At 33.0% G+C, this 14,829-nt stretch overlaps 1 protein-coding gene across 1 annotated transcript in view; it reads left to right on the top strand.

Moving 5' to 3' along the window:
- The window catches only part of BTBD9 (BTB domain containing 9), a 128,277-nt gene that overhangs the window by 78,673 nt on the left and 34,775 nt on the right, over positions 1-14,829 (top strand). Inside the window, exons 8-9 of the mRNA XM_070949895.1 lie at positions 6,568-6,757; positions 13,340-13,447. Of these exons, the coding sequence (XP_070805996.1) occupies positions 6,568-6,757; positions 13,340-13,447 (298 nt within the window). The remainder of the gene's footprint in view (positions 1-6,567; positions 6,758-13,339; positions 13,448-14,829) is intronic.

Here is a 14,829-nt window from a genome sequence, read left to right on the forward strand (position 1 = left end):
TGAAGAATAACAACATTTACCAGATACATAGGCATGAAGAAGTGCTAGGAAAATATCTGAACTGAATAGCTAGGTAGACTAGGCGTTGCTGATGAAAACAGAATACAAAATAAAAGGTGAGGAGGAAAAAGGAATATGTTACATCTCTCCATTTCAGAAGACAACAAATTGAACAAATAAGAAAAGCAAAGGAATCTGGGCACGGAAATTGGGTTTAGATTCCAGACTACAGCAGAGATAAAATTTTTGATAAAAAAAACAACAACCCTCAACAACAGTTATATTGTATAACAATATAACAATACAGTTTCTTGTATAAGACCAATGGCAAGAAAGACAAAGAAATAATACTAAGAAGTGCTTCATCTTAGATCCAAAATTACACTTTTGAAGGAAGCTACGCATTCCCCGCCCCTCCCCCCCCAAAAAAAAAAAACAGTTGCAGACACGTGTTATATTCACATCCTGAATGTTGTGAAGTATCTTTGGAGAATTTTATTCAAAGCACTGCAGAAACCTGCAAGAAAGGAGAAGGGTTCCGTGCATATAATATATGTAGCAATGTATAGAAAACTATAAATGTATATAGTACAAGCAAGGATGTTTTACAATAAAAAAAGCTATGGAGAGGAATACTGTAGTGTATGATGTTGGTGTAAATGAGTCCTCATCTTAAAAAACATATATACATTTTTATTTTTATTTTTTTTAATTAGATTTATATGCCGCCCTTCTCCGGAGACTCAGGGCGGCTTACAATGCGTTAAGCAATAGCCTTCATACTTTAGTATATTTTATACAAAGTCAGCTTACTGCCCCCACAACTGGGTCCTCAATTTACCTACCTTAGAAAGGATGGAAGGCTGAGTCAACCTTGAGCCTGGAGAGATTCGAACATGCAATAATTGCAGACAGATGAATGTTAATAACAGGCTTTTAGTCTGTTGAGCTATCCAGGCTCAAATATTTTATTTGGCTTATACTTTTTTTTACTCTTTCTGTACTCTATATAGCAATATTTACTTTCAAAATTCTGGAAATCTCTGTTGTGGTGGTTTCCTGTGGTCATAGCACAATAAAATCTGTGGCCTACAGATACTGGTTAGAAACTTTTCCACAAATTGGCAAATAATTTCATTCTGTTTTGTTTAAACTCTGCACACTCAGTTTGCTTTAGGGAAAAAAAATAGGAACTTGTTAAAATTAAACAATTGAATAACTCTTTACCACATAAAAAGTTTGATACAGTGTTAAAAATACCATTTATCATTTGTTAGCTATTTTTGGAAGGCAAAGTTTAGGTTATATGGTTACAGGCACAACTGAAAATCTCTTATCTTTTCAGGTGCCCAAATTATAACCTCTTTTTATGTTAGTTCCATAGTACTCAGAGAGACAGAAGAGTGAATAATGGTTGCAGACCAAACAGTGGCTATAAAAAATGGAATGTCCTTGGACATCCTCTAGAGAAAGTTGTCTAGCATTTATGAATCACTAAGGCTTCATTTGCGTATCTTTTTGTGCCTGGGAGAAATGGTTTAAAATGTGGAAAGGGACAAAGTGAATAAATGCTCATTTCTCCCTTGCTCAGTAGTGGTTTTTATAGAAATCATTTAAATGTCCAACAGAAGGAAAAAGTCAAATCAATTTCTTAGTAGCATTACCTTGGTGTTGTAAAATATTGTTCTATCTTTCACTTAGTGAGGCATTCTTTGAGCAATTTAATGTCTTCTCTATATGAAGCTGTTGCCATTCAGTTCTCTTTTCTCCTTTTAAAGGTCTTTCCAGTCCATGGTTGCATTTTTTTTCTTACATAAGAGATTGATGGAGTGAGTTTGTTACTGACACATACTGTTGCATTGAGATAGTTTATACACTAATCTTTTCCAAATTCTGGATTACACAGTTTTCTTCCAAGTTTGCTGTCAAAGAGCTGATAATACTTGAATAGCATCTCCTACAACTTTTAATGGTGGATGCTTCATCTGCGTCTGATACTTTCACATTTGATTTATTTGCTGATTTATTACCTCTTGTACTTCTACTCTTCAGTGTTTCTCTAAATGTATAATCCTTTTTGTAAAGGGATTACATGTAGTCCAGGGGTGGGTTCTACTTACCTTTACTACCAGTTTGCAACGGGCTCGTGTGCGCTCGCTTCACTCGTGTGCGTGCCTTGCTTCTGCACATATCGCTTCGGATGACGTCAGGGTCAGTGGGCGGAGCCTCCTGCCGGTTTTACTACCGGTTCTATAGAACCGGTCCGAACTGGGGTCAACCCACCACTGATGTAGTCTTTCCTTCTGTCTTTACGTTCATTTGCCACTGTTTTCTTCTATAATTATTCTTGAGTATCCCTGCCTTAGCTGTAAATTTTTCCATAATTCTTCTAATCCAGGGGTTCCCAACCTTTTCTATACCCCGTACTCCTAGAACGCTTCTGATATATTCTCGCACCCCTTACAAAAGTCAATAATTATATGCATATAATTATGCTTATACACTATAATTTTGAAACTTCTAAACCCAAGTTTTCACACACACACACCCTGTAATATCATCTCACACCTCCGGTTGGGAACCCCTGCTCTAATCTTTTTTTAAAAAAAATTTTTTTTTAATTTTATTGTTATTTTCCTTTAATGATTGACATCCTTGCTTGAGATAGCTTTCCATATCCTTCTTGCTTAAAACTGGAAGTCTTGATTCAGTGGCAAAATATCCTTTTTGTTTCTCAGCATATTCATCTTCTCTTTGTGTATGTGCATGTGCATGTGTGTTCATACATATGCTATCATAGTAAACTGTTTTGAAAGCCAGTCAAATCTTTTTGTATCTGAATTAGGTTTAGGGTTTTATTTTCCTAGATCAGTTTTCATGAACTGTTGTAACTCAAAGACTACCTGTACTTTATTACTACACCTACTCTCTTTAAACTTTAATCCGTGTATTTAACCCTAAGAGCCTAAGATCTCTTCATGCATCTGAAAATAGTAACTGGATTGCACTTTTCCTTTTATTTTGAATTATGCAATCTATTTGATTCCAGTCATATTGATTTCATGTGTAGAATCTGCATTGATGTTGCATGAAGTATGTATTATTGGCAATAAAACCATCTTAGTAAAATTCAGTTAACCTATCTCCTATATTGTTGCATTTACCAAATCATTTTTTCCTATGCTTCTAGAATCCTCCACTTCTATTTAACAACTAAATTGAGCTCAGAAGAGGGAAGCTTTAAGCAGCAGTCTGAATTGCTGTGCCATATCAGCTTTCTTTTCCATTATCTTGTATTAGATAGTCAATCCCATGTTAGCTCATGTTAGAATGCTGTATCAATTTAATAATGATGTCTTCTCCATTGTAACAATTTCATTATCTCAGGGTGATTAGTGGTCTTCCTCTGTCAGTTCTTAAGAGTGATTATCTCTACTTTTTTCCATTTATTCTTCTATCCAATTACAACCAGTAGTATTGAATTGCCTCTGATTTAGCAGTTATCAATATTTCTTCAATTTCTGATTTCTGCCAATTCCATATAAAAGAATGTGCTAAAGGTTAATACAGTAATTATTTTTAGTCTTTAATTATATAACAAAAGAATGTCAATTGCTTTCTCATATACAGAAATAAATCTAAAATAGATATTGAGGGTAACAGCTTAGACTTTTATCATCATAAAATTGTCAGACATTGTGGGGAAACCCTGTGCTTTTCTGTTCACATGTAAAGCATAAAAGAAGGTTCAGAATGTGCACAGAACATTCGATAGCTTATGGAATTTATAGTTCAGCCATTGTCTAAAAAGTGTCCTTTCATTAGTATTTTCTTACTGTATTGAAATAAATATAAGAAATTTTAGTCAAATAAAATCCAATTAATGCAAAAAAATTTCAGTAAATAATATTTTGACTTTTTAAAAAAACGATTGTCAAATTAGAAAATAACTAAAGACATATGTCTGATTTTTTTTCCTTTTGCTCATTTCTCATTAGGTATTACTGAAGATATATATTTATGTATACTTATATATATGTATGTGTGTTTGTGTGTTTGTGTGTGTATATATATTATATACATATTTATATTTTATTTATAATATATATATACACACATACATACATATATGTGTGGGTATATATGTGTGTGCGTATATATATAATTTTATACACACACACACATAATTTTAAAGTCTTGTCTTGGAAATAACATTATTTTTAAATGTTACTGTTTCATAATATATTCAGTCTATTGGCCACCTGTTGCCTGATACGGGCCAGAAAGAATAACATGAAATTTATCTACCTATTTTTATTATTTTGAAATTTTTATTTATTTATTTATTCAATTTCTATAACCGCCCAACTCAACCAAGTGACTCTGGGCAACTTATAATTCTAAAATTATAAAACAATTTTAAAATAAACATTAAAATAAACATTTTGTTTCCTTCTATGGTGCATTTACATTAATATGGATTGTTTTCCATTCTAATGGTACATTCAATTTGTGAAGAAATATGTTCTGCAAAAACAATATATAATAAAATATAATTCATATTCTGTTTTCCATCTTATAACCTGTTACATATAATATTTAGTTGAAGGACAAAAAAAAAAAACCCTTAGAAGCAAGACAGTGTTGTTTCTGGTAGTGCATTTTTATAAACAAAGTGACACAGATTGAGACAGAAATACCATAGGGAAAAGCCAAGGGAACCAAAAACCCTGAAATGCTTCACGGAATGACGTCCCTTCCAGATGGTGTTTTTAATACATTTATCAGATGGATATGAAAGACAATAATGAACATTCAAAATGGGGAGTGGCAATCCTCTCTTGGGAACTGAAACAGCAAGATACCTTTTGTGTGCTGAAATTATTTGATTAATCTCTAATATCCTATTGTATAAAATAGTGCAGCAAGTTTTTCCTGGCCATGTATTAAGAAACATCGTGGACAATATTACTCATAAATAGTCCAAAATAACATTTTTAATAAATATAGTTTGTTTTCATACAGACAAGAGACTAATTAAACAACAAAAGCAAGTTTTAGGAACACTTTAGAATCAAAACACCCCTCATCAAGTTTGATTGATTAAATTCATTTATGAGTGAAATCCTCTTAAGGTAAAAGCTGTTTGGAGTAATGGTTAAGGTCCCAGTCTAGAGCCCAGGAGACTGATGCTAGGCCACCTTAGGCATTCCCCAGTCAATCTCTCTCCATCAATTGACCTCACAGGGTTGCTGTTGTGAACAAAATAGGAGAAAATATTGATACGTTCCTCACCCTGTCTTATATATGCAAAAAAAGAGAGGATAATAAAAATAAAAAAAAATCTTCAGGTATATAACATCAGTTGAAAATGTGAGACAAAAGAGTTAATAGATGATTAATTATGCTACATCTTCTGATCTTGAATTTTGTTTCTAAAAACTGCACAAATAGGATGTATGTGTAACTGCATTAGAATTAGAACTGCAGAAAAAACAGTTACTACCAACCTGCCTTCCATTGAGGACCTGTATACCGCACTAGTCAAAAAGAGGGCTGTGAAAATATTTACAGACCCCTCGCATCCTGGACATAAATTGTTTCAACTCCTACCCTCAAAACGACTCTATAGAGCACTGCACACGAGAACAACTAGACACAAGGACAGTTTTTTTCCCAAATGCCATTACTTTTCTAAACAAATAATTCCTTCAACACTGTGAAACTATTTACTAAGTCTGCACTACTATTAATCTTCTCATCGTTCCTATCACCCATCTCCTCCCACTTATGACTGCATGACTGTAATCTTGTTGCTGGTATCCTTATGATTTATATTGACTGTTTCTTAATATAATTTGATAGCTTATTTGTTCCCTATGACTATCATTAAGTGTTGTACCTTATGATTCTTGACGAATGTATCTTTTTTTTATGTACACTGAGAACGTATGTACCAAGAAAAATTCCTTGTGTGTCCAATCACACTTGGCCAATAAAGAATTCTATTCTATTCTATTCTATTCTATTCTATTCTATTCTATTCTATTCTATTCTATTCTATTCTATTCTATTCTATTCTATTCTATTCTAAATTCTATTAATGATACTTCAGATGCTTGGAAAGTAACAGAAGAAGGACTGCTTAACAACCACACTTACATTCAGGCTGTGTCTATTACCTGGCTGGTGTGATGGTTATTGGTCTCTTTAGTTCTCTCCTTGACAGCCTATTTAGCCTCATCTACTTCTTCGAAACAATTTTTGATTAAGGATTTTAAATGCATAATTCAAGTTTGTTAATCACAGTAATTGTTACAATATGTCTAAATGTTTGTTTGCTGAATGTTTTGTTGTATAACTAGTTTGAAGTTAAAAGATTTCTGGCCTTCACTGATACAATTCACTCATTGCTCATTCATTTTTAATCTTGCCTCTGAAATGTATCCATGTTTTCCTGTGTGTTAGCAACATTTTTGCTTATTTTTATTCTTCCCCAGATAGAGAAACTGATGGAACTGAGTTGCCTGTGCCTTCCTTTGATTTCTTTTGTATTTTAATTTTCAGTTCCCACTGAGAATGTTGCAACAGTTGCAGATTGCGCCAGCGTGATTGAGGGCGTGAGCCGTAGCCGCAATGCTTTGTTGAATGGAGACACAAAGAATTATGACTGGGATTCCGGGTATACATGCCATCAGCTAGGCAGTGGTGCTATTGTTGTACAGCTGGCGCAGCCATACATGATTGGATCAATTCAGTAAGAAGATTTCTTTTTTCATGTTAAAATAGTTCAGTAATGCATGCCTCCTGATAGCTGCTGTGAAAAGTTCATATTTTCATGCACTGATAGTGTTCTTAAACCTAAGTTGGAAAGCAAACCAGTCTGTATATGCATATAGACACATTTGATATGAAAATAGTGACATAACTTGAGGGCAGCCAATTTATTTTGTGCTGAGAATAGCATCAGAATCAGAATGCCTCCAATTTGTGTTATTTTATATTGCTGTGTGATTTTTACATCTGCATAGCCTTGAGCTGATGAAATTTTTATTTATCTCCTCAAATTTATCTATGAGTCAGTGTGAACAAAATGAAATGTTAATGTGTTAAATGAGAAAAAACCGTAGAATAAATTTCCTGGGTATCCATGAAGCTCAGTATATAATTTCTGACCAACTGCTACCTCCCTTCTAATTGTATTTTTTTTTTCTTTTTTAGTTTTGGTATGGGGCAGGTTGGAGGAGGATAACACTATTTGTGGGATAAGACCAAAGACAAATATGTGCATTGCTTAGAGGTCTTTGAGAAGGAAAAGGGAAAGTTTCTTAAAGATATGTGATAAAGGTTTGGAGACTACTGCAAAATATTCAACTCTAAAAAAGAATTTAGGATTTTTCTCTATGTTTAAGTCATTATAATCCTTTAAAAAACAAAACGGTTTCACCATAGTATATTTGTGATAGAGAGGCATAAAGAAAAAAATCCTTATGATAAAATAAAATGCAAGGAAAAATAAAATGCTTTCTTTGTTTTTAGTTTCTTATAGTTTGATATTAGAATGGTGAAGATACGAGAGGCACTTACATAAATGAAGGACAAAATAATGTTTATATTTCAAAATGCTTGACACTGAAAATATATTCATAAGGATGGCATCCTTCAGATGATTTGCCACACCTTTTTTTTTGTAACAGTGGTCATTGTGCTGGCCACATTGACCTTCAGTGATCCCAGATTTGCTGTGTCTCTCAGCTCCTGGAAATGGTGCCAGATCTGCTTTTCTTACTGCACAAGATCAACCTTTTCACTTGGCAGTAATATCATTTATGCATTAATGATAAATAACATATTTGCTGAAAACAAAATACTGTATTCTAATAAAACAGTCTTAACCTAGTTGTAAAACATGATCGTGGAAATATTGTGGATTGGGACTGTTTTACAGCCTCAAAGCCTGGATGATTCATAATCACTGAGAAAACAATGGATTCTTGATTGTACCAACAAATCTATAAACAGAGATATTTTCCAAAGAGTGGAATATACTATCAAGGTCTGAACTGATCTCAGGAATTTGGATTGGGGACAGTTCTTTTCTTAATTTAATTTACATTTTTCTGAAACAGCTGGATCATGACAAAGACTTCTACATTTGCTGTACTGACCATTATTACTAGAAAACTCCTCATTCCTACTGCTGCTGGAGGCCACATATGGCTTTCTATCAGAGTTCTTCCCTTCAAAACTGCCTACAAATCTGGAAGCGAACTTTATTGAACACAAATCAGCCCTGTAGCGTTTTATCTATAGCTTCCAGCCACACTGAAAGCAAATTCCATTTTCTACTGCTCCTTCCTAATATACCTCCTTATGCAATTCTGCTCCACCATTTCCTCCCAAATTGAAGGAGAGAAACAGTTTGAAGTGGAGTATATTTCAGATTGTCAGTACAGGAAAGGCAAATTGGAATATCTGATTCATCAGAAAGGGTACCCAGGTACAGAATATTCATGGGAAATAGCAGATGATGTACATTCCTCTTCTCTATTTTGGCAGTTCCATTTTCAGTGCTCTCAGAAGCCTATATCACCTGGTGGACTGAACACTCAGAATTCATCACCTGCCAACATTTCTGTCATTGACTGGGAAGAGGACATTGAAGGAGGAGACATTTGAACAACTACCAAGAGAGAGACAGTGTCAATGAGATGGAGACTCCTAGAATGGAAGAGAAAATCATGACAAAGAAATACAACAGAAGAGATATCCCTCCATTTCTGCTGACTTTACCTCTTCAGACAGAGAGAGAGGCAAAATGCCCAGAAAGGAAAGAGAGTTCATTAGCTTCAGCCAAAGAAGAAGAAACCAAAAGAGCAATATGCTCTCCATCTCTCCATGATCAGATAGAAGCATCTGATGAAAGGAAAGGGGAGGAAACAACCTCTGGTGGCATAAAGTATGAAGTTAATAAAGCATGGACTAGTGATCTTCCAGCTAGACAGAATTTTTCTATAAAGACTAAGAAGCTCATCTCCTAATCTCAAGATCTAATTTCACACACTGGTAAAAGCAAGAAGAAAATAAACCTTGAATTCAAATTCTGGAGGGAACATATATAAAGCTTGATTTCTGCACATATATGGTTTGTGTCCTGTCTGCAATAAAATAACTCACCTAGCATTGTCATGCTTGGGAACCACTGCTATAAGCAATGACCTGATTGCAAAATAAAACATCTGGAGAATCAAGATTTATTGCTGGGCCTGGTGTGAAGTCTGACACACTTTACTAAAGTACAATTAGCACATACAATTTCAGAAAGAATTTCAGTGGGAGATTAAAATGTTGCATTTTTATCTTTGATACAAAGAACCCTAGGGATTTTTATCATTATTCACAAAGGCAAGAAAATGCAGTTTTGAAAGTATATAATTTATCTTAAAGCAAAATTATTGAAAAAATTTATGTGCTTAAGTATTCAAGAAACATTATTGTAGGGTATTTTCTCAGCATCTCAACTTGCCTCTTCAGAATAATTAGAAAACATTCAACAGAAATAAAGATTCTTGTTCCAGAAACAGACAAACCTGCAAGACTACTGGTCCAAAAGCAAACATTTAAAAGCAGGACCTCTGACATGTGTAACATTTTAAAATGCAATCAGAAGGTAAATTGAGTCTAGCAGAATATTAGAAAGGGATAGAATTGCCAAATTTCACTGATGAAAAATATCAATAATACAAACAGTCTTGCACAAACACACTCTTGGTCAATCACACATATATTTTAGGATGGGATAGAAATATTATGCTCAATAAGCCATAGTATAGAAGTGGGATTATTAACCAAGGAAAATTAATTTTATGACTACTCTCATTTTTAAGGTATAGCTCTTGTGCTTGACTTTTTTTTAACAGGTGTACATGTTTTCCCTTAAAGGAATAGGCTCAGAGAGGCTTTCTAAAATGTGAGTGGATGTTATCCCATTTTTATTAGAGTCATTGTTATTTATTTTAATTAATAAAATGTAAACAAGGTTGCTGTTACGAATGCAAATGTTTAATATTCTAGATATTGATGAAAGTGAGCTGTGCTGATAACAAAAGCTGATAACAAAAACCAGTACATTGTACTATTTCCGAATATATGTGGAAATACATCCTTCTGCCCCCTTTTATTTTCTTTTGACCTTAGCCTATCAGTCACATTATAAGTTTGCTTTTTCAAGCTCTTTATTACTGTAGATTGCTTTCCTTTGAAGTTTTAAGAAATTTAGCCACTGGATACAACAGTGTATATTGGAGAATATACAGTTACCTGTAGTGATAGATTGAAAGGGCAAATAATGCATGTTAAATTGTGAGCTATCAAAGATGGTGGAATTATGTAGTGTTTTTGCTTCTTAATGAAATAACATTTTTTAAATGTAAAGCGTCAGATGAATAGCCATGATAGTTTATTTTACAAGAAAGAAAAACAAAAAAGCTATACAAAGAGAATCTGAAGTTCTAAAATATTTAGCATGGCAAAAGCTGTTATACCCTTTTCATTTATTAGCTCTATGTTCCATCTTTCCATCAAAACAAATGTTTGATGCTGAACATAATAAATAGATAGTATTATGCACATTGATCTTAATGAAGGAATAACATCATTCAGAAATTTGTAGAAAATAGTTTAATGTACCACAACATTCCTTTGAAAGATGCAGGTGTTCGTTTAATTTTTGCGCTTGTGAAAAGTTAATATATTTATTCAGCCTCTATTTAACATTTAATTGAATTGTGCCTGAGTTTAGGTTTTGCATTCTATTTTATTCATTTTATCTATTTATGTTTTACAAATTACTCATTGTTAACCATGTGTGGCGTCTTTTATTGCTCTCTGAGCTTAACCCATGCATATACACACCTGCCAACAAGGAAAACATTTCTTCTACTTCTTCTTCACAAAAATTTAAGCTATAATAAATCAGTAAGTTTTAACCTGTTACAAGACACTTTATACTCATCATGACATTTTGGAATAAATTGCATTTTTACCTAACTGAATATTTATAGTCTTACCCAATTGGCATACTTACAAGAAACTAAAAATAGCTTAAAGCACTGCATACATTATCTATCATTTTGTTAACACTGGATAAATATTCTATCATGATCAACCATTCTGCTGTTTACATCAATGTTCCATATATGCCTAATCTTCTTGTTCTGAGACTGTCCCCTGCTAAGTTGGTTTTTAGTTAAGGTATTAAGCAGCAAAATGGTATTATCTACCGATGTTCAGTTCAAAATAATTGATTTTTTTTTTGTATAATTCCTGTTACTCTGACAATTTGAATCAAGGAAACTGCAGAGTCGCCAGTTATAAAAAATGATTTCATTGGAAAATCTAATTAGATTATTTCCTTTTTTACATGTTTTTGTTTCAGTACTTGTAATTCTTCAAAAGATTTATCCCATAATTAAAACTTCTGCATTGATTTACAGCTATGTTTATAAGCTCAACACACATTCGAGATTCTGTCCTTAAGTTGACAGATTTTTTAATAAGCAAGTTAGCTACAGTTTTGCTTAGAGCAATCAAAAGATATTTGTGCTAAACAAAAAGCCAGTGAGCGAGAAAGCAGAACTTTAGATAGCTGGATGTTTATTCTAACCAAATGTGGAATACTGCTTTGGGGAGTTTTAATGGAATCAGCTCTGAATTTTTAATTTGCAGAAACTCAGCATTAATGAGAACTAAAAGTCTCTTTTTTCAGAGTTCTTTTATTTTGGCTCTTAAAATTATTTATTAATAACACCCCAGGTTTATATAGAGGGTTCTACAGTAGAATTTGGAAATCTTGTTTGCCCAGTATATCAACCTAATCAATATTAAAAGATTTACAGTTCTGAAGAATGAAGCTTTTTCTTATTTTTATATCACATTTAATATTTTTATAAAATAAGCCCAGTTCGAAATCAGTGGTTATTTTCTTTCAAACAAATAAGTTTCTTTCCTTAAAAAAAAAATAATGCACCAACTTTTACAATAATCCTTCAGCATTAAAACAAAGCATTTAAATAGCTAGTAGTGAAGAATGAAATGATTTTGTAGAAGCAATACTTTTTTCAGCAGTTGAAAACAAACATGGAGACTCTAATGGGGAGGAGGTGATTCATCATATAAAATATAAATAGTCTAAAAAGATGTTATCCGCCAGTGCAAACAACAACTTTTTTCATAGGTTTTAATTGATATATGTTCATTAAACTTCAGGTGTCCGTTTATTCAAGCAATCATTGTACTCTAAACTTAAAAAATAGGAAATTCCAGAAAATGAGGGAAAGATGTTCTAGCAGTCTAATGAGTAAATTATGAAAGATACTATGGTTAATAATGCTGATAGCTTTAAAATTCATCTATTGCTATTTATATTTCCAAGATCTAGAGAAACATATATATATTCCAGTAGTCACAAAACTCATGCATCACAATCAATCTGTTAGCCACTCTTTCTTTCCTAGAAGAAAATTATCAAATTATTTACCTTTGGGGACTGGGAACATAACAGTATTTGAAATTCTGAGAAGATCTCAGGGCCATGTTCATAAAAATGCTGCCAAGAAACAAGCCGGCTTCATTTTAAAGCACCTCTTATTAATCCACATATATACAAAACAAATTGATAAATTCAGTGCACAGTAGTTGAAAGATTTTTTTCAGAATTACTGTGAGCTAGGAAATCTGAAGTGGAATAATTTTAGAAACCCAAATTATCAAAAACATATCCATACTACAGGTAGTCCTCGACTTACAACAGTTCAGTTAGTGACCATACAACAGCACTGAAAGAAGTGACTTATGACCATTTTCTACACTAATGACCGTTTCAGCATCCCCATGGTCACATACTATACATTTGGATGCTTGACAACTGATTCATATTTATGACGGTTGCAGTGACCCAGAGTCACTTGATCACCTTTTGCGACCTTCTGACAAGCAAAATCAATGGGGAAGCCAGATTCACTTAAGAACTATATTTCCAATTTAACAACTGCAATGATTCACTTAACAACTGTGGCAAGAAAAGTTGTAAAATGGGGAAAAACTCACTTAACAAATGTCTCACTTAACAACATAACAGTTGGGCTCAATTGTGGTCGTAAATTGAGGACTACTTGTATTTGAAAGGCTTACCTATATATTTAAATTTTTGCTCTTGAAAATTTAAAGCTAAATAATACATGTTATTTATGACAAATATTCTGCAATTAATTTAAAAACTCAATTACTAATACAAAATTCCATATAGAGGTGACATTTGAATTATTTATCTGCCTTTCAGGTTACTCCTCTGGGATTGTGATGATAGGAGCTACAGTTATTACATTGAAGTTTCTACAAATCAGCAACAGTGGACCATGGTGGCTGACAGAACAAAAGTTTCTTGCAAGTGAGTTTCATTTAAATATCTAAATGCCTAGATCAGAAAACATATAAATAATAAATAAAATAGAAGCTTTTGTATTGTATTGTATTGTATTGTACTTAGGCCAAGATCAAAATTAAGAATTAAAATCTTGTGAAAGAGGTTTCATTGTTATTCTATAAGCATTCATCCTTTGAATCACAATAAAGAAGGACATTTCTGGTGAATCTAGTTTAAAAAGTAAAAATTTAAACAAGGAGTGTTTAGTTCTATGGGTTTTTTTTAATGTACTTTAATGCGTGATTGAATAATGGTATTCTCCTTCCTTGCTGCTTCCTATTTGCTTAATCCAGCATTGATGAGCTAATCCTTTGTTTATGGAATTAGATTATAGTATAAAGAGTACCTGCAAAGTCCCAGCAGGAAAAATAAGACAACACCATTTTTAGCAAACCTCTTTGATCAGTGAAAGTGCCAAAGAAAATAATGAGAAACAATAGAGAAGAAAATGAAATTCAGTATACATGTCAGGAAATGCATTTGATAGTCTAGTCAAGTGTGAAAACTTGTTTTCAGGTCTGCATATGCTGCCTTTGGTTGGTTTAATTGTATTTTAATGTAGTATTTTTTGTGTAAATTAATTATTTAGAATCAGGGCCTGAAATGACAGGTTATTCTTAAAGCCCTCTACCTTTTTTACTAATTCTCAAAATGCTGGTGATGGAAATGTTGCCGTATTTATTATCTTTAGAGAGGAAGCTTGCTGTCTTCTTTAAATGGAAGCCAATTAATGCATATTGGCCTTGTAATTGTCATTTTAAATGCTGCATACAGGTTAAAAAAAAAAAGTCCCTTCTGGAAAAATTCTGTTTTCTCAACACAGCGTGACAGTAATGACATGGATTCATGTTCTCTTCTCTCTGAAAGGGCAAATATTTCTGATGTTTGGTTTCTTGGCTCTAATAAGAGAAATATGTGCTGCTAAAAAATTATAGAGGAAGATACTAAACCTATTTCATACAGGAAGAGTAAAGTAAATAAATAAATCTGAACAATAACAAACATAAAAATAATCTGAATCAGTAAAATCATTCTAAATCTGCCAACCCCAAAGGCTATAATAATGTCTGAAAATATCAGGATTGAAATTATGTTGACCTTCTTAGGACAGAAAGTGATCTTTCACGTGAGCAATGCACTGAAGTTGATAAATCAAGCTTTTAAATTTTCTTTGCCCGTTCTCAAACATACTCATGGTTGTCTGTAAACTTTCAGACTGTTTCTAATCTTTTTTAAAAATGCATTTTTTTCTTCCATTCAGTTGTCTCCCGTTCACAGAGACTGCTTGGACTCCTTGTAGCTTTCTTGGCAAGGTTTTTTTAAAAGTGATCTGCCATTTCCCCCTT

The sequence above is a fragment of the Pituophis catenifer genome, unplaced genomic scaffold, assembly GCF_029215685.1.
Source record: "Pituophis catenifer annectens isolate HBS135680 unplaced genomic scaffold, rPitCat1.0.hap2 SCAF_1, whole genome shotgun sequence".
Classification (NCBI taxonomy): domain Eukaryota; kingdom Metazoa; phylum Chordata; class Lepidosauria; order Squamata; family Colubridae; genus Pituophis; species Pituophis catenifer.